The 21,020-nt window shown below is 39.6% G+C and overlaps 2 protein-coding genes across 7 annotated transcripts in view; one reads left to right on the top strand and one right to left on the bottom strand.

Annotated features, from left to right (window-relative positions):
* ora1 (olfactory receptor class A related 1) overlaps positions 1–21,020 on the bottom strand; it is a 192,906-nt gene that overhangs the window by 167,584 nt on the left and 4,302 nt on the right. For 2 of the 6 annotated variants that reach the window (XR_013284735.1, XM_077530526.1), the window contains exon 2: positions 7,062–7,234. The exons of the other annotated variants lie outside the window; for them this stretch is intronic. The gene's annotated coding sequence lies outside the window, so the exon portion shown is untranslated. The remainder of the gene's footprint in view (positions 1–7,061; positions 7,235–21,020) is intronic. 6 annotated transcript variants of the gene reach the window in all.
* Positions 1,285–20,259, top strand: LOC144024319 (hematopoietic progenitor cell antigen CD34). The gene is made up of 8 exons (XM_077530521.1): positions 1,285–1,484; positions 12,896–13,006; positions 14,106–14,353; positions 14,434–14,514; positions 14,676–14,796; positions 16,215–16,267; positions 16,364–16,513; positions 19,216–20,259. Exons 1-8 carry the CDS (start codon positions 1,400–1,402, stop codon positions 19,408–19,410), a joined length of 1,044 nt encoding a protein of 347 aa, XP_077386647.1. The 5' UTR covers positions 1,285–1,399; the 3' UTR covers positions 19,411–20,259.

A 21,020-nucleotide genomic window follows, 5' to 3' on the forward strand; every position in this document is an offset into this window, starting at 1 on the left:
ACGATGGGTGTTTCAGGGCTCCTCGGCGGTAAGTGTGAAACATTCAAAACGGACCCTGTGGCGTCTTCACTCGGCCACAGTTGATTGATGGACTTGTTGGCGGCTGCTAGCTTCGGGCTACAGAAATGGATTCATTCAATTAGCATAACACAGAGTCGCACCTTTGTTTCCAATACGATATTGTGCTCGGCAGTCCATCTCCATAAGCCTGTTAAAGAGCGGCGCGTCCAGGCCTTTTGTCAGCAGTCACCTTTCATTGTGTTGCTGGATTACTGCCCCCATCCAGCAGGGTTCACAGGTCAGGCACTCGTTTTCTACTTCACCAAACAAAACCAAAAACCAAAACCAAACCAAAAAAACAAAACCAAACCAAACCAAAAAAACAAAACCAAAAGCAAACCAAAAAAACAACCCAAACCAAAAGCAAACCAAAAAAACAACCCAAACCAAAAGCAAACCAAAAAAACAACCCAAACCAAAAGCAAACCAAAAAAACAACCCAAACCAAAAGCAAACCAAAAAAACAACCCAAACCAAAAGCAAACCAAAAAAACAACCCAACCAAACCAAAAAACAACCCAAACCAAACCAAAAAACCAAAACCAAAACCAAACCAAAAAACCAAAACCAAACCAAACCAAAAAACCAAAACCAAACCAAACCAAAAAACCAAAAAACCAAAACCAAACCAAACCAAACCAAAAAAAAACAAAACCAAACCAAACCAAAAAAAACCAAAACCAAACCAAACCAAAAAAAACAAAACCAAACCAAACCAAAAAACCAAAACCAAACCAAACCAAACCAAAAAACCAAAACCAAACCAAACCAAAAAACCAAAACCAAACCAAACCAAAAAACCAAAACACCAAAACCAAACCAAAAAACTGAACAAAAAAAACAACCCAAACCAAACCAAACCAAACCAAAACAAAACAAACCAAACCAAACCAAACCAAACCAAACCAAACCAAACCAAACAAAAACAAAAACAAAAACAAAAACAAAAACAAAAACAAAAACAAAAACTAACCAAAACAAAATCCCAAAATGTAGAGTAGTAGTTTTAATACCCGTGTATGCTAAACCTGGAAGGTATTTGAGGACTGAACTTTTCTTAAACACGCAGCATCCTAACACGAGTCTATTCTCCTCATGCACAACATCTGCCGAGGGGTGTGGCCGCAGAGGAAGGGTTAAAGTAACCAAGCAGGAAGACGGGTGCAGGGCTGTGCCTCAGCAAGGGAGGGAGGGAGGGAGGGCCTGTATAAAAGTGACAGAACACAAGTGGTGCTTTATCCATCTTGCTACGGGTAAGAGGAAACCTTAAGCCGCTGCTGAACCAGCTTTACCTCCACTTTTCCCTCCATTTTTGACCACCGCCGTCGGACGCGTGCACATGGCAGCATCATCGCCTCAGCGAGCGGGCCCGCCCGCCAGCGTGCTGGCCTTGGCGTTTCTCCTCGCCGCTTCAGTCGTGATTGGTGAGTAACGCATTGAAATGTTACCAAGTGGAAGAAAAGTTTGCTCAACTAGTTGACGTTAAAGGAGAATAACGGCGGTAGGGGGGGTTGGGGCGGGGCGTGGGGCAAAGTTGGAGAAGTTTGAATGGTGTTCCAGTTTGAATCCAGGATTTAACCCTACAATCTTTCTGAGCTCTGGAATGCAAACAAACCGTCTCAATTAATGATGTTTTACGGCGTACAGTTTGCTTCAGTTTTAAAAAGGGGTTGTTTTAGGGTGGGGGTTATTTGACCCTCAAGATGTGGTGCTCAGTGGCAAACAAAGGGATCATATATGTGATCACTAGCATCTGAACTGATTATTTGAAGACTATCAGTGTTTAGAGTTTTTGCTCTTAAACCTTTAAACTCATTTGCTACTATTTTATTTACGATGGATCTTGCTGACTTGTCCCTATTTAGCTGAAAAACATGAAGCCATGTATGTGTGTGTGTGTCTACAGCACAGGAGGCTTCAGTGAGACAATCAAGTTGACGAATGGAGTTGAACTATTTGGAAAATTGGATACAGCTCGCATGCTCAAGTTCAGCTGAAGAACTTATATAAAAAGTTGTTCCTCATAGATTCAACGGCGGCTTAATTTATTTTCCACTGCAACATCTTAGGATGACCTCATGCTCATTTTCGTCACCACTTTTTTTTGCACAATGAATTCTGTCCTTTCCACATTTTTTTTTCCCAAAGCTGCTTCCATTCCATTCAATTTAACAGAGTGCGAGATGAGCTCGTGCAACATCAAAACTTTCACAAAGCCACCACCAAATAAGGAAAGAAACACTTTTTAAGTCTCTCAGTAATCAAAGCCCCTTCAAGGGAGTTGCTTCAAAAGTAAGAAGGAGTTCCAGCCAGGCAATTTGATTAAACTCCAGTTCGAGCTCATTAATCATAACATGAAGAGCTGGAGGGTTACTCACAAATAAAATGTGACAAAGCCAAGTTTAAATCAGTCTTAAGTCTTGCATATCAAATCGGAGCTGAGAGCAAACTAAACCTTTGCGCTGTGGCCTTAAATTAATCGCACATTGGGTGACTTAATTCAAAACTGGTTTCTTCCACAACTCATGAGCTCATCCAAGTTTGGAAGCTTTGGAACAAAACATTGCTGCATCCACTCTGAAAGAGAAACAACAAGTTTTCTTTTGATAAACATGAGCTGCACGCAGAACGCAATCCGCTAAGCCACCAAAAAGATGAATGGACCAGGCATCAAATATCATACACAATGGAAAATCCTCAAGTGTTGCTTTACATTTGAAGTAAACATCTGCTTCCTGAGCGGGGTTCAAATAACCAACTTGAATTGTCTCGTCAACTCGGGCAACTGGAGCTGTGCTGCATCTTATGTAAGCAAGGAAGGACGGTCTTACTCACTGGGTGAGATTTATGGGCCTTCCAGAGTGTAATGGTGACCGGGACAAATGGAGAGGGAGCGTTCTGGTAACATAATGGACAGGCCCTCATGGGAAAACTCCTGCGGTGAAAACATTCAACAGGCTTCTTGTGGAAACATAAGTAAAGGATAGTTCTCATGTTTGGATAGAACACCTAAACATATTTCACCACAACACAGTATAAGGTCTGTGTGAACTGTGAAGTGGTTTTAGGGCGGCTCTTCAGTCCGGCAGTCAACCCGGACCAAGGTTCCTGCCAAGGTACGAGCATGTAATTATGTTAATCATTGTTTGTATAACTGCTATAGAAGTAGCATGATGCAGTCAAACGTCAATGGCAACATAGCACCACATACATACTGTAACTTGTCCCCAAATAGTTACGGGACTTCTAACTTCTCTCCAGGTACGAGACTTGGGCATCTGACGTGTTTTTTTTTGCTTTAACTTCGCATTTTCACCAAGCAACACCCTTCAGTTTATTATTTTAAACTTTTATGCTCCCAGCATCCCAACTCTCAAAACTCTTTAGTTGGCGCACCAGTACCAAGAGTAAAGTTAAGCTAGACATACTGTTGATTGGTCAATTAATAGTCAATCCCATGTTACAATGGAAATGGTGGATTGTGACGATAACAAGCAGCAAATGAATCTTTTGATTTGTAAATCCCATCCAATAAAAATTGAATTTGTTCCAAGTCAAAACACTTGAATCGCAATTCAATGGACATTGTTCTTCTCCTACTGGTGTGTGTGGATGTCTCTTGACAACCTGGAGGCTCTTAGCTCCTGAGTAAGCCAGAGTAATATTGGTAATTCTCCGCAGAATATAAAATAATTGACCTAACAACAGCTGATATTGAGAAGAACTTTCTGTTCCGACGCTGGCGATGTAACCCGAATTTTGACGCAAGTTAGAGTTCATCGTTAAACTCGATATTTACATCAAAATACTTTCTACAGTAATCTTAAAAACATATTTGCGCCACCCAGAAGATGCCGAAACCAATATTTCGTGTTTCCGCACGGCCACTCGTTGCAAAAGTGGCGCTAATGGAGACTTAAACACGGAAATGTGAGGCGCCTGATGGCGAGCCGACCTGCTCGATGGCCGCCCGTTGCTGGAGGTAACAACAACGCAACTTTAAATAACTTTAAAATGATGTGATTATTTTGGGAAATTAACAAAAAAGAAGGTCCTACGGACAAGGCACGGGTCGAAACGTCGTCGTAACTCGAGGACTCCCTGTACAAGCATTTGTTAACTGCCGTTGGTAAATTAACCAGAGGAGCCTTTACAGTTCCAAAATGCCCCATGGGAGCTCAACTATCACTTGGTGAAAAGATGGCTTAAATCAAACACCTTCATGCTTTCAATAGAAGTGAGGTTGTAAAGATGGGCAGGACGTTTGAGTAGTAGATGGCAAAGTTAACTGCTTCAAACACCGAATGATGTTTCAAAATCTTTGCACACAGACTAAAGTGCACTCACGTCAGGAGTCTTAATGGCTTGTGATAGCCAACACCGGCCCTGGATGCATACAATAGCAGTTACTTTTCTGAAAATGTAGTACGTCTCAAATTCTCTTTGTGTGCAATCTATATGGAGGCTCCGAGCATCCGAGTGGGCCGATCCCTCAAATTTCTACCTGAACACAATCAAACCCAACAGGCCTATTCACAGCGACGCAAAGGCAAATGTGAGCGTGTGGATTGCAGAAGGGGGAGGGTGGGGCGCATCGAGAACACGCCAATTGAAAGCAGATGTCACGGTTCCCGATTGTGGCCCTCAAAAGCAGGCACCGCACTTTTGATAAGCAGCCCTCGGGGGTCAGGTCGGCTGCAGCTGGACAGCAGCGGATGAAATACGCGGCGCTGTCCACGGACTTGACTGAAACCATGAAAGCCCGCTGTTTTTCTGCCAAGGGGCGAGAACGGGACGGCCATCAATCGCTCTGGCAGGAACGAAGGGGAGGGAGGGAGGGAGGGGGCTGTTCGGCGTAGTCAAGATACTGGGGTCAGCAGCCTGTTGTTTCAAAGAGGGTAGAGTTGCAGAGCGCGTTTAAACCCAAAGGGACGAGGCTCTGGTGTCACATTCCTCGGCATGTTCTTAACTCTACAACTTCATCTGGAGGAACCCGAGATTTGATTACAATGCAGGATACGCCCATTTGCTCCTTCTTTAACTCATTAGCTCCCAAAAACGTATAAATACGTCATATTTTAAATGTTTTAAGTGTCCCAAAGACGTACTTATACGTTTTTTGTTGCTGTTGTTGTTGTTTTTTATGCCAGAGCATAGAGAAGGCTTTGATGCAGTGTCTCTACTGCAGAAAATGGTTGAGTGGCAGCAGAGTATAAGAGATCAACCAGGCCATGTTAAAACAAGCTGATTTCCCCACAGTTCTAAGCAGAATTGTGAAAAACGATGAAACTTAGCTATGTTCTATTGCTAATTGCTGCACAGCGGAAACAGATAGGAATAGACTTTTTTTTTCCCTAATAAAAGAAGAGACTCTAATCTCTCTTTTGGTATGTTCCATATTTTTATAGCAATAGAACATAATATTTCGCGGGCCTTGAAAAATCAGTCAAAATCCAGGAAAACACTTAAGTGAAAATGTTTGGGACTGAATGAGTTAATAGGTGTCGCTTGGGAAAAGATCAGGAAAAGATGATATTATAGATCAGGGGTGTCAAACTCATATTAGCTCAGGGGCCGCATGGAAGAAAATGTATTACTAAGTGGGCCGGATACGTAAAATAATGGTATATAACTTCAAAACAATTGCCGTTAATTATACGAAGATTTTTTCGATTTTTGGGCCAGCCCTAAATTACGGAGCTCAACTGTAATCTATTGTGGAAAAAAAAACAACACAAATGCAAATGAAACGCGGCAACACTTTGCCTGTATGAGTTCTGGACGTGTTAAATCCACCCGTTTTGCATATATTAGTTCCCAAAATGCATTGTGTGGCACACTTAATGAAGTTATAAAGATGTTAATCCTTATCATATGTATTTGTGTTACCAGTAATTGAATTTGTGTCATATTTAAAACGTTTATGTTGGTCTATGATTAAAAAAAAACTTTTTTTAAACAAACCATAACTTTTAGTTGTATGTAAAATAATGACTTCCAGGGCGAGTCCGTGAGTTACATTACTCATCTGAGGACTGCTTGTGAAATTACAAATTTATATTTTTATTGTGGCTGGTTGATTAATTGGTCCGACAATACTTTTTTTTTTTTTTTTTCCACTTTACAAAATTGTCTCGTATTAAACCCCTTTACGGGCCTTATCCGGCCCGCGGGCCGTATGTTTGATATCCCTGTTATAGATGGTCTCAATCTGTTTCGTGTGAACGGAAGAGTCGGAGAGTTTCACATCTTGCCATGCTGAATAAGACAGAAGACATCATGGCGTCACCAAACGTTACGCTGATTAGAAAAGGCAACCACTGTGCCAAATGGCTGTGAAGGCTTTGTGCAGACAAGCTTTGACATACAGTGACAATGCTGTCCCTTTTGTTGCAAATAATCCAATTTGAAAGGTCAAAGTTTTGACCAATGGTGGGCCCACAGTCAAGCGCAGAGGGGTCGATTTGTAGCAACTATTTTAGCCTGTCACGTCCTTTAGCGCCAGCTAAATCTAAACCGTTGCATTGGAATTCACACATATAGCATGAAGAAGACATCTGCTCGGAACAGAGGGGTCTTTCTTGAAATGGTCACAACAGCTCCAGTGTTGACAATAAGCTTGAAAATCAGCATGCAATTACATTTTGGTCACAGCTGGCAAAGCTAAGTGGTACAATTCTTGTAAAAATGAGCGGCTTTGTGCCATCGCTGTCACATGGCACACATTTCAGACTAGCCTCCGGGCTGTTGTTGGCCCAATGAAAAATGCGGATGCCGCATTATTTGGCACGAGTTGATGCAATGGGGGGGAATAGGCCAACATTGCACAGAAAAGGAGGACGAGTTCTCGGCGACCGTGGGAAACGTCTCTCGTGCTCTTTATTTGTCCCGAGCAGTGAAATAAAGAACACATGTAGTGAGAGGAGATGGTTATGGTCTGGCTCTTGACACGTCGTTCTCCAGTACGTGGGAGGTGTGTGGTGTGTGTGTGTGCGGCTCACCTCGGAAGATGCCTGGGATTAGCCGTGCGTGACTGGGAGAGGGCGAGCAGTCGGTGAGGGGCGTTGGGGCCGGCAGGCTTCGAGCCCACTACATTCCTCTATCGACAGTCCCAAGAGATGGGGAGGGAGGGGTCTTTGGGGTGGGATATATACAGACCATAGCAGTCCTTTTTCTGGTGGGAAAAAATCCAAAAATGGAACGATGAAGTCAACGCAAGGGGGGCAATGCTAATTAGGACCATCGTGTTTAGTGGAGCTCTGCTGTGTTGGTGCAATGAGACACAAAACTGATGATCACAAAATGTTCATTGTAGGAAATGGGGGCGGGGGGTGGCAATATTACATTTGAAGTGGAGTACAGTGGAAACCCCAAGGTAGATCAAAATCCATTCTGGGTCAAACTCGTATTTGTCCGGATGTCTGAAAAATGTTTCCCATGGGGAATAATGGAAACACTTGAAACATCAAACCTTATAACGACACAGATGGTTGTCATACTACAAAGAAGTTAGCCGTTATTTATGCTATTAAAAGTTATAGAAAGCCACTGTAACTACAAAATCTGTTGTTTTTTTTTGCTTGTTTGCTTACTTGAGCAGGATAATGGTAGGTAGAAAAACCCTATACCACTGAAAGCCTATTTACCATTTAGATTTTTCAACAAAATATTGGTAAAATTCATAACTCATGCGTATTTAGTTCAGAGATAGCACTGTATTTTACAACATAAAAAAATATTACACTCGTTCATACAAATGGCATATGCTAGACTCTCACAATATAATTTTCAGGAAAAATGAAAACAGCAAAACACACATCTATTTTTTTTGTCATTACATTCATTAATAAACCAGCCCATTAAAACTAGACAGTTTAATTGAATTCAATTACATTTTGTGGAGCTTTCTACTCCATTTTTATGAGAAGAAGCTCCTGCAACAAAGGGTGTGGTCGTGTTTAGCAAGACCGCCAAATCAAATATGATTCAGCCGTGAATCATAAATGTGGCTGTGTCAAAAAACGGACAAGGCAGTGAGGTGATTTTGGGTTCACGGGTCACTTTCAATCATTAGTCAAAACTTGACTCTATTTTGGAAGGTTCACCCCTGCCTGTGCCACATCGGCCTGCTACAGCTCCACCGCAGAGCGACAGCCGTCACATCTTAGCTTCTCAGCACTCGACCACTTGAATGAGTCACGTTTGTGTAACAAAACCTCCAATTTATGCACGAGCCGTTTTCAACCTCATCCTTTTTCTGGAAAAGTAAACAAGCGGACCACCCAGAGACAGAAGAGGGATGGCAGCTGGAGACAACAGCCTACAGACACACCAGGGTTAGAAAAGAGAGACACACAAGGTCAGGGACTGACGGTCCTGTCATGTAGAATCCACCAAATGTATACACAACTTGCACATTAGAAGTTGTTGGGTTGTGTTGTGCACCATAGATGCCTAACAAAGGAACAAAAAATTAGGCTCATTTATAGATGACAGTGGCCCTGTCATGAACAGTGAAAGTCAGTGAGTAATTTATGCCTAATTTATCTCAATAGACGATTACAAATGCTTATAGATGCCACTAGATGGCAGCAAAGCATTAATATTAATTTAGATCAGTGGTGTCCAAACTACGGCCCGGGGGCCATTTGCGGCCCGCCGTCCAAATTTTAGTGGCCCGCAGGGCCGCAACATATGCTAAAAATGCCATTTGACTCAGTTCAAATAAAATAAAAACAAAAATGTTTGGAGATGGTCAAAGTAAGAAGGGAAGGTGTCGAAAAACACAGATGCTATTAAAGTTTATTGTAGTTAACTAAAACTAACAAAAAAATAATAATTCAAAACAACAATTTCGGTAACGAAATAAAATAAAAACGAAGGTGCTTTTTAAAAAAAGAAAACTAACAAATTACATTTTATGTTTACATAACTAACTAAAATAAAACTAACTATAATTATAGCAAAAATGTCCTTCGTTTTAGTCTTTGGTCATTAATTTAATGCATGAGCCTTTGGGGATGATTTGAAATGTGATTTTTCGTAGATTTATTTTTACAGTATATAAACTGGAATAAAGACGTCGCCCATGGTGTTTTTTTAAATATTGCGCACAATACTACACATTAAAAAAAAATAAAATAAAATAAAAATAATACTGAAACTAACTAAACTAAAACTAAGCATTTATTACAGAACTAAAATTAATAAATAAAAAAAACTAACAGAACCATCCTGAAAACTAATTAAAACTAACTAAATTAAAAAAAATAATAAAATAAATCAAAACAAAATAAAAACAAATGAAAAATTCCCAAACTATAATAACCCCACTGCCATATTACAAATAAATTGGTTTATATACTGTAGCATTTTTTCTAAATATGGAAAAGCACAAATGAATTATTTGTAAAATTTTTAGGACGAAACACAATTCCTCTTCATAACATTATGTGGCCCTTCTGATTTTCTGTATGTGGCCCTCAAATGAAAAAGTTTGGACACCCCTGATTTAGACGGAGTGATGGCCTGCACACAAAATACCGAAAAGCTGAAGCACGTCCACCCTTGTTAGCTTTACACATGGAGAAACCTTTAAAAAAAGGTCAGCCCTGTGCATGCTGCAAAGTATAGAAACCATATTGCCCCCCATGTGCAAACTGGGAATGTTTATGTATTAACAATAGCACGAATGGGGGAGGGGTTTGTGTAGTATTGCTCATTACATCATAAACAAAACCTTGCAGGTCACTGCAACCTTGGATTACAAGTAAACAGACCAAACGGGTAAAAATGTTTTCTAATGTTATATTTGTATATGAAATGATGAAACCTATGCAATCTATGGATAGACCGGCGCCGAAATTGGGCATTTTGACGAATATCGGTGTCAACCTTTTTTTAAAAATATGACGGCTGATAAAAGGTCAATCTAAAAGCATTTTAATCTCAGGGAATTATTTATTTAAAATTTCAGTTAACTTAATCTAAACTTTTTGTTTTTGTTTTTTAATTAAAAAAAAACAAAAAACAGAGCCATGGTATTTACTTCTTTAGGTTTCCATTTAACTTTTTAAGACGTACTGATAACCTTGGGAGCTACCTGAACATTTTTTAAGACATTTAAAATGAAGTATATTGTCTAAGATTAAAAAAAAAAAAAACACTTCTACATATTTGTGTTCATTACAACAAAGTCAAGTTTGGCATTTGTATTTAAAAAAAAAAATTGATGCCAATATTTTCAGTTATCAGCCTCCTTAGCTACTAATAATCGGCATCGGTATTGGCCCTGAAAAAAAAAAAAAAAAAAAAATCATCATCAGTTTATCTCTAATGCAGTCCCATGTTTGTCTCTGCGGATGTAGACTATATCGCTGGAATTTATGACAAAAATCAGCATAAACCCAATTGCAGTGTCTGAAGCCAAGTTTGTGAACCGCTTAAAAACAACGCCAACATCTGAATGAAAGCCGCATGCGAACAAAAGCCGCACACAATATGACAATTTGCAGAGTGCAGGAAGCAGCAAAACTAACACAGTGAGCGAGAGCGTAATGAGATCTGCAGAGTTGATGCATTATGGGAATGTTTGGAAAGTGAGGTAATGATGGCGGCGTTTTGGCAGCGCGGCGCAAATCTGGGCAGCAGGAATGCTGTGTTTTGGTTTGATTGCCGGACCCTCCTCGTTTGCAATCTGACCTGTCACGCCAACAAAAGGCCTCACATGCGCCGCCAGCTCGGTGGTCAGCACAGGGCGGGGTTCCAAAAAGATAAAACAAATATAACAGCGGGAAAGTCGCATGCTTAGAAATAACGCATTTAAAAAAACTCAATTTTAGAGTCTTAAATGATGAGGGAAGGACCGGAAAATGACATAATAACCGTCTCATAACTCAAAACAGTTGGGAAAGTATTCAGTGGCGGTTGAAGCTTGGCTAAACACTCAATCAAAGCATCATCAAACTATGTACAGTTCTATTACATCACCATCTATCTGAGAAACTTAACTGAAAAGCCTGATTGACTATGAGTGCATGTTGCTATGTCACGTCAAAAGTTCTGAATCAACAGGTGAATGTAAATATTGTAGCACAAGTGCATAAGTGTTCTCAATAGGGGTGTGAAAAAAAATCGATTCGGCAATATATCGCGATACTACATCGCGCAATTCTCGAATCGATTCAATAGTTGGCTGAATCGATTTTTAAACTTCCATTTTTAATGGAAAAATATTCAACAAAACGTCTTACTTCGGGTTAGACTTCACACCTGAAGCATGGAAGAATGTTATATGAACGGAACATTGAGCCTTAATATTTTATTTTAATGCTGTTCACGCATGAAACCGATTACAACCTGTATAAGACTGAAGTTTCACATAAATAAATAATACATTCTCATACAAATCTGACCCTCTACAAGTTTACTGATTAGTATTTTCTAAATTTGAATGAAGAAAATCGCAACAATCGACTTATAAATTCATATCGGGATTAATCGGTATCGAATCGAATCGTGACCTGTGAATCGTGATACGAGTCGAATCGTCAGGTACTAGGCAATTCACACCCCGAGTTCTCAACATTTTTAATCCAAGTTAGGTTTGACATGGGGGGGGATAAACATATGGCGCAGATAGAAGCACGCCGAGACTAAACAGAGCTCTGGCCTGATTGACAGAACACGTCACTGCATCTGGTGTGAAAACGCTCTCTTCTGGCATGCAGTGCGTCGCTACAGTAATAATTTTTTTTTTTTCACTTTGGCACGGGTCCACCGCGTCGCCTCTGGCATGTTCAGATTTTCCTGGGAAGCTCTCAGCGTCTTTCCCAGTGGGAGGTGAGCACATTCGGCTGGCAGGGCCAAATGGCTCGTCGTGAGCGATGGTTTATTTGCTAACGTCTCCAGTGTAGACTGTTTTTTTTGTTGTTGTTTTTAACTACAGAGCCGCTCAACAGTGGTGTCAAACATAAGGCCCGCGGGCCGGATCAGGCCCGCAAAGGGGTTTAATCCGGCCCGCAAGATGATTTTGTAAAGTTAAAAAAAATAAATAAATAAATAAATTTGGAAGTCCTGGATGTCATTATTTTACACACAATTTAAAGTTACGGTATGTTTATTATTATTATTTTTATTTTTTTTATTTTTTTTATCATAGACCGACAAACGTGTTAATAAATACGACACAAATTCAATTACTGGTAACATATCGATATGACAAGGATTAGTGTCCTTATAACGTCATTAACTGCGCCACGCAATGCATTCTGGGAACAACGTATATGTAAAACAGGTCAATTTAACACGTCCAGAACTCAGTGTTGCCGCTTTCCATTTGCATTTGTATTATTTCTTGGAAAAATATGATAACAGTCGAGCTCCATAATTTTGGGCTGGCACACAAATAGGGAAATCTGCGGATAATTGACGGCAGTCGTTTTTAAGTTATATACCGTTATTTTACCGATGCGGCCCACTTGGTACTATATTTTCCTCCATGCGGCCCCTGAGCTAACGTGAGTTTGACACCCCTAATTTAAGATTTTGCTGGGAGAGCAGATACTCTTGTGGCTGTACAGTAAGTGCTCCATTGTACGGTGAACAGCCGAGGAATGTAAAGCATGCAGTATATAATCACTACACCCCCCCCCCCCTCTCTCTCTATTAGCGAGAATTACAGAGTTAGCGTACATAACTGACAATTCTGTTGTTGTGAGTCAAAACAGTAGCTCAATTCTTTGGGTAAAGTCCCAATGTGACTGGAAACGAATGCATTACTGTCTCACCTTGTACCACGTGAGTCTTCAAAATGGATTTCAACATTTCTTTCCAGCGGGGGTCAGAGCACAAGATGACGACGACGTCGCCGCGGAGGCAGCGACGACCGCGGCGGCGGAAGGATACATCAGAGGAGACATGATTCCGATGACAACTGAAGCGCCTGGTAAGCTGCGATTCCTCCCTGGGAACCCGTCCGTCTCTCTGGACTAACTCATGCGTGACTTAAGGACTCGGGGTGGGCGAAAATAAGCATCAAAACGCGCAAAGGAGTTCATATGCATAAACACTAAACCACTACCGCAAAAAGTAGGACTCGGTCCAATACATACAACGTTGTACTATATTTCAGTAGAAATGTCAAGATGAGATGTAACTAATACGATTTAGGTGCCATGATAGTGGAGCCAGATTTGTGATATTTTTTGGATACTTTGCTGGCTTTGACTGTGGCACGTCAACATTTACAGATTAATAAAATTGAGTGTTGTTTTCTAAAGACAACTCTGACCACTTGTACGTGCCACATTTGTAGAAAATCATTATTCCCCGTTAAGGTTATTATTGTTTTAGTTAACAAAAACTAATGACATAAACTAAAATAAAAAAAAATGCTAACCAAGTAAAATAAAAACAAAAATGCTTTTTAAAAAACGACAACTAACTGAAACTATTTTACATTTACAAAACCAAATAAAACTACTTTTCGTAATTGGTAATTAATTTAATATATGAGCTTTTGGGCTTGATTTAGGTATATTTATTTCAATATTAACCAGAATAAGGACGTTTGAAAGTGCGTCACACATAAGTGACATCATGCAGCAGCCAATAGAAAAGCACCTTCAAATGACGTCATTCCGAGCGGTCAATTTTGCGCGTTTGACTTTTGGCTCCAATTGCTCGCCTTTCCTGCTTTTTCATTTAGTTCAGCTGAAATGCAACGTTAGGTAAGAAGTGTGAATTTTATTTTACTGTTTCATGTTTATTAGATCTTGCACACACGCAATACGATTTTTTAAATTTTTTTTTTACAAAAATAAATAATACTGGCACTAACTAAAACTAAGCTAAAACTAATTTAAAAAAAAAACTAACAGACGCGCTAAAAACTAATTAAAACTAATTTTAAAAAACAAAACGAAATAAAAACCAACTAGAATTCAAATTTCAAAACTATAATAACCCTGTTCCGTATTCAAGAAAACTAGAAGTTTGCCATCATAAAGCATGTCCTCACCATTTCCATTTAACTCCCCCCTCAGATTCAGACAATCACCTATTTGACGTTGTGATGGAAACCCATCACACCAATGTGCAGACAACACGGGCACCACCTACGCAACAAACGGGACCCGAGAGCGACGGGGAGGACACGCCCGCGGCCGCCGAGGACGCGGCGGAAGGGGGACAGATCATCGTAGACGTGTACGCAGACGGACCACAAATCCAGGAACAGTCGACGGCCGCACCGGCACCGCCCAGAGGTGACGGCCCGGACAACGTTGCCAAGGTGAGATGTCTCCAAGGGACACGTTTCACTGGTGGGAAGCCTTTTTCCTCATGCACTCTCCTTTCAATTGCACCATGTAGGGTGACGTGGTGTGTGTGGGCAAAGAGGTAGTCCAGGATAAAAACGCTGTCAATCTGAAACTCACTCAGTCGTCCACCTGTGTAAGTAAAAGCAGCTCACGCTATCGGCTCTTACGCAAATCGTTACGAGTGCACATTCTTGTACCTTGTGCTTATGTTTGTCAAGTGGTTCACAATGAATGGCTGCAATCGCCACCTCCGCATCAGTCCAACAAGAATCTTTTATGTCGCTCACCTTGCAGAAAACCACAAAGATGAAGATTCAAAGCGTTCTCGAAGAGTTGTGCGGCGAAGACTGCAAGCTACTGATCTACCAGGAGGACAACACGGACCGGATCCTTGTATCTGGACAGTATGTTGAAGGTCAGACATGGGAGTCATTAACTCATTTGCTCCCAAAGACGTATTTATACGTTTTTTTTTTTTTTTTTTTTTTTTTTTTTTTTTAAGGCTAGAGCATTCAGAAGGCTTTGATGTAGCCTCTGACCTGAAGAAAACGCTTGAAGCAATGGTAGTTATTACAAAAACAGCCAACAGGTGGCAGCAGAGTATAAGAGATCAAACAGGGCCATGTTGCAAAAAAAAAACTCTTTTCCCCACTGTTTTAAACAGATTTCTAATGAAACTTAGCTATATTCTAATGCTAATTGCTGCAAAACGGAAACAGATGGAAATATAATTTATATATTTTTTTCCTGATGAAAGAAGAGATGCTATTTTTTCTTTTGGTAGATTCCATGTTTTATAGCAATAGAACACAATACTCTGTGGGCCTTGCAAAAGCAGTCAAAATCCAGTGCTTCAGTGAAAATGGTTGGGAGTGAATGAGTTAAGATGATACATGCACACGTGTATACTTTGGATGGAGCTCAATGTAGGACTGTGCATTTCATTGAAATTCAATTTCAATTATTACAATCCACAATTACAAAATCTGCATAATCGTAAAAAAAAAAAAAGATTAGAGGGATACTTTACTTATTTAGCCATTTTTGGCAGTCAAACATTAATATTTTGCCTATAATAAATTTATATATTCATTATTATATTCATTATTATTATTTTCATTATTTTTACATTCACATTTAAAAATACATTTTGCTACTTGCTGTTGACTGAAAATGACATCACAAGGACTCAGGTAACCAATCACAGCTCACCTGTTTTCTAAGTTTGGTCATGTGACATTCACGAGCTGAGTTGCACAATGTGTTTTTAAAGGTACTAATTGTACGTGAGAAATAATGAAAGTCTCACATTAATTATAGACAAAATATTAACTTTTTATTGCTATAATGGGCTAAATAAGTGAAGTATCCCTTTAATACTAATATTTGAGTTGTTCAAATGTATACATTGTACCTTTTTTAAATTTTAAAATTTAATAAATTTTGTTTCATCCAAAATGAACTTGCATAATTATAGTTTTTCAAATAATTTTATTTAAAAATGTAAAAAATAAATGATTGTCCTACTGCATAGTGCACATGCTGCACTCCAACTTCAAGTTTTTGCCAACATAAATAAATAAATAAATAAATAAATATTTATTATATTAAAAATATATTACAAATTCTGTTTGGTCCAAAAGGAACATAACTATACTGTTAATTATAGTGTTTCTTTAAAAAAAAAAAAAAAAAAAATTGGTCTTAATATTTTTAAATGTGTAAACATTTTCTTCTTTTGCACCAAAACATAAATAAGCATCAACGAGCAGCCCTCGCTCAATATGAACGAGGCTGAATTATAACTCAAGGCGTGCCTCTCCTATTTTTCAGATGACGTAAAAGCCATGGTCAGCAAGTTCAACAATGACAACATCAAAGACAAAGTAAGGAAACCAATGTAAAAAAAATTAAAAAATAAATGCTCAAATGACACTTCCACAATCATTGCTCATTTTCTATGTTCTGGTTTGGATGATCAGGCCGGCGTGAAGGAGGCGGTCCCTCACTGGAGGAAGAACTCTAAACTGGTGCTAGTTTCCCTGTTGCTAGCTGGCCTGCTGCTGGCTGCTCTGCTGGGCGCCGGGTATTACTTTAAGACCCACCGCAAGAATTCCAAAGGAGTCCGGCTGGTGAGTGGATAAAAGGACGCGGACATTTTTAGAAAATTAGGGAGCCATGAAAACAGGAAACCAAGAACAGGCCCTGTGGGGTTCCATTTTAGGTGGAAGTACCAAGAACCACAAGGAGCTGGACTTGCTGACGAAACAGGTTGCAGCATAAATTAAAAAAAAAAAAAAAAAAAAAAAAGTGCTTGGTGCAGGATGGGCTCAACCACTAAAGGTGTTTTATATTCTACAATATGGTAAAAGTTGAGTCGTAGTCGATTAACTCATTTGCTCCCAATAACGTGTAAATACGTTTTTTTTTTATGTTTTAAGTGTCCCAAAGACGTATTTATACGTTGTTTTTGTTTCGTTTTGTTTTTTGTTTTTTAATGCTATAGCATACAGAAGGCTTTGATGCAGCCCCTCAACTACAAAGAACGGTTGCAGAAATGGTAGTTATTACACAAACGGCCAGCAGGTGGCAGCAGAGCAAAGGAGATCAACCAGGGCCATGTAGAAAAAAAAGCTCAATTACTTACAATTTTAAATAGATTTGTGAAAACTGATGAAACTTAGCTCTCTTCTAATGCTAATTGCTGCAAAACAGAAACAGATAGAAACATACTTTTTTTTTTCCTGATGAAAGAAGGGACCAACATACAGCGCAAATAAATAAAAACAGGTGATTAAAAATACAAATCATCAGAATATTGAATGTAGTTGCAAATACATTGCAACTCACCGCCATTTCCATTGTGCCACTGGTATGAAATTTTAAGGCGATCGGAATAAACAAAGCTGGCAAAGCTAATGCTATACTCGTCTAGAATTAACTTAGTTCTTGTCTTTTTGACCCGCATAGATGTATGGAGACATTTCACTGTGCCAGGTAGCCGGTCTTCCGTCAACTACTCAGACACTTTCAATCATGCAGGAAACAAAAAAAATAAGCTATTTGTACTCTGTGATGCTAAAACTGGGTTTTAACTTTGGTCTAAAGATTTACTGGTGGCACAAGAGTGGGACGAGCATCTACCAATGGCCACTAGGATTGATTATTCAGGCACCCCAAAACACCGTCTTTGGCAAGAGATGTCATGTAAACTGCAATTTATAATCTATGACGAACAGTAAATCAACAGTAACACATTTCAAAAGTGGACCATCAATATCCCAGACAAAAACATGCCCAATGCAAGCATGTATTTTTTTTTTCCCAACGTAAATAGATCATAAATCACATTTATGTATCTTCTGTTGTCAGTTAATCACTGGCAAGGACACGCTCGGCTCGACTCACTTAACTCAAACCACCACCATTTTTTTTTTTTTTCCTTTTTAATCTTGCTTCTTTCCACGAGGCTACACATGGTTTCAGTTCCTTGTTCTCACTAGCTCATGATGACATCATCTTTTATAAAGAGTTACCGCATGGGTGTACGCCCAGGCGGCCATTTTGATGGAACTGCCTTTGTTCAAGGCCGCACAACTCCGTCCCGAGTATCACATATCACCCGCACAGATCTTCTTATAGCCTGAGACACTCTTCAGAAGTGAGCGGCAGACAAGAGTGAGCGTGGCGATCGCATGCTAGATGACCTCCAAGCGGACATGCCCATCTAAGTTCACACAGCTGAAACCTAAAAAGACAACGCTTTTGTTTACTTTCGGGCGACGCCCGCATGTGCAACTCCATTCTCAATTCACACGTTCTTGCCTGATTGCGCGTCCTATTTGAACAGGGTTGCGTGCGTTAGCGTGACGCTAACCATGTAAAGCAGGGGTGTCCAAACTTTTTCATTTGAGGGCCACATACAGAAAATCGGAAGGACGCAAGGGCCACATAATGTTATGAAGAGAAATTGTGTTTAGTCCTAATAATTGTGCAAATAATTTAATGTGCTTTTGCATATTTAGAAAAATGCTACAGTATATAAACCAATTTATTTGTAATATGGCAGTAGAGTTATTATAGTTTTGGAATTTTTCATTTTAGTTAGTTTTTATTAGTTTTCAGGGTGGTTCTGTTCGTTTTTATTAGTTTAGTTATTAAAAAAAAAAGTTAGTTTTAGTTTAGTTTGTTAGTTTCAGTATTAGTTTTTTTTTGTTTGTTTTTTTGTTTTTTGTTTGTTTTTTTAAATGTGTATTACTTGTGCGCAATATTTAAAAAATACCATGGGAGCGACGTCATCTGAAGGTGCTTTTCTATTGGCTGCTGCTAGATGACGTCACTTCTGTGTGACATACTTTCAAACGTCATTATTCCGGTTTATATCAAAATAAATCTAAAAAAAAAAAAAAATCACATTTAAACTCATCCCCAAAGTCTCATGCATTAAATTAATTACCAGAGACTAAAAGGACATTTTTGCTATAATTATAGTTAGTTTCAGTTAGTTTTCGTTTTTTTAAAAAAGCATTTTCGTTTTTATTTTATTTCGGCAACAATATTGTTTTTTGAATTTTAGATTTTATTCGTTTTAGTAAATTAAAATAACCTTTAATGGAACCTGTTTTTCGTTACCCTCCCTTCTTACTTTGACCATCTGTAAACATTTTTGTTTTGTTTATTTTATTTGAACTGAGTCAAACGCCATTTTTAGCATATGTCGCGGGCCACTGAAACATGGTCGGCGGGCCGCAAATGGCCCCCGGGCCGTAGTTTGGACACCACTGATGTAAAGAAAGAAAAAAAAAAAAACATGTTTGCTGTGTGCTTTCTACAGGCTGAGTCTTATCAGGTGGACGAGGAGAACCAGGCCAACACCCTGGTGTCCGTCGCCCCCCTGCCCCAGGAGCCAGTCGACAAGCCCGCTGCCGCCAACGGAGAATCTCCACCAGAAAACGGGACCAATCCCGCCCCGACCACCAACGGGCACTCTGGCGCTGGCCAGACCCCGGTGGCTGACACGGAGATGTGAATCGAGACACTCCCCGCGACCTTCAACTATCAACCACTGGTTCATTCTACCCACATTCCCTCTGTTGGCTGCTTTGACGGCTTTCTACACTTTGGAGAGAGAAAGTGAGCAAAACCAACTGTCTTCCTTTTCCCTTTCACTCCCAACACCCAGAACAATGACGACGTCAGTGAGGTTCATCATGACATTAATGACAATGCCTGTAATGTGAAAAGTTTGGGATGCTTCCAAGAGGAGCTTGCATACGATGTATTTGGGACTAAAACTGTTCAGCGGGGCGCTGACTTGGATTTGTCAGCACACCCTACCTTTAATCTTGTTGAGTCATTAAGCTGAAAAATGTCAAATATGTTCTGTTGATCCTTAAAATTATTTTTTTAAATGTTAAGCAAAGGTCCAATGAAGCCACATAGACTAGGTTTTATATTCTTGTAAAAAAAAAAAAAAGTTTTGACACTTTTTTTTTTTGTACTTGTTTGTTGTCATGATGCTTTCTCGGTTAACGTTTTCATCGCTTCCCTACCTGCTCGTAAGCCCGTAAAACTTTCAAGCGTACCACTTGCACTGTAGGAGGTAACAAATGGGATCTGATCATCTTTAGCAAACTGGGATTTAACTAGATCTGGCCCAATTTAACAGACATTGCTGCAAAAACCAAAGCTCCGTAGCAACCTAAATGATGCATTTGGATTTAATTAAGAGAGAAAGACAATGGTATTATTTGCAAAAAAAAAATTAAATTGGTTAAAGTATGTTTGACAAGTTGTGTTTGCATGTTGACTTTTTGACATGATGTGTGCAGCTTTTTCTTTGTTTTATATTCTGAATAAAGTTGGAAAAAACACAAAATTCAGTTAATTCTGTGAATTCTAACCAAAATGTCTTCACGGTATGTTTTTATTGACACAAGATATCCCTCTTATCAAGTGCAACAAATTTTATTTGTCTATTGTTGGATCTGAAAATAGATTTACAGTATATCACCACTGCCTCATCACAACTTTGTATATTGACTTTTTGTTGGCCCACCCCCTTCCAATCAAAAGCCAATTTCCAGTTGTTAAATATTTGTAAAATATAACTTGTTAAATACTGTATGTGTAAAATATTATCCAGTCTAGTTTGTGGTATGGGCCGCGAAGTGAGTTAAGTGATTTTTACTCCCTCGTCTGCTCTGAAATCCATCCATCCATCCATTTTTGAACCGCTTGCTCCTCACAAGGGTCGCGGGGGATGCTGGAGCCTATCTCAGCTGGCCATGGGCAGTAGGCGGTGCTCTGAAATCCGTCACGTGAATTTTGGGCCAGTATTCAGTTTTGGCTTCTGCATCAAAAACTTGCATGTTAAGTTGATTGAAAACTATAAATAGTCCTTTGGTACAAATTGGAATTTGAATGTTTGTTTAAATATGCCCTGAAATTGGCTAGCGATCAGTCTAGAGTGTAACCAGCACTTTCCTTACATCAGCTGAGAAAGGCCCCAGCATGCCTGGCTGTGACCCTAAAGAGGGTACGTGTGATATAGGTACAAGATGTATGTATAGGTATGTGTGGACTCTGTTTAACACTGCTTGCTGGAACGCTTTTACTCACCAGGCACATCACAAATCC

This window comes from Festucalex cinctus, chromosome 8, assembly GCF_051991245.1.
Source record: "Festucalex cinctus isolate MCC-2025b chromosome 8, RoL_Fcin_1.0, whole genome shotgun sequence".
Taxonomy (NCBI): Eukaryota; Metazoa; Chordata; class Actinopteri; order Syngnathiformes; family Syngnathidae; genus Festucalex; species Festucalex cinctus.

What these genes read in the sequence shown, in the direction of transcription:
- LOC144024319 (XM_077530521.1), top strand. Translation starts at nt 1,400, where the DNA reads ATGGCAGCATCATCGCCTCAGCGAGCGGGCCCGCCCGCCAGCGTGCTG. An exon ending in TCACTCAGTCGTCCACCTGT is followed by an intron (nt 14,515 to 14,675) that starts GTAAGTAAAAGC and finishes CTCACCTTGCAG; the next exon opens with AAAACCACAAAGATGAAGAT. An exon ending in ATCTGGACAGTATGTTGAAG is followed by an intron (nt 14,797 to 16,214) that starts GTCAGACATGGG and finishes CCTATTTTTCAG; the next exon opens with ATGACGTAAAAGCCATGGTC.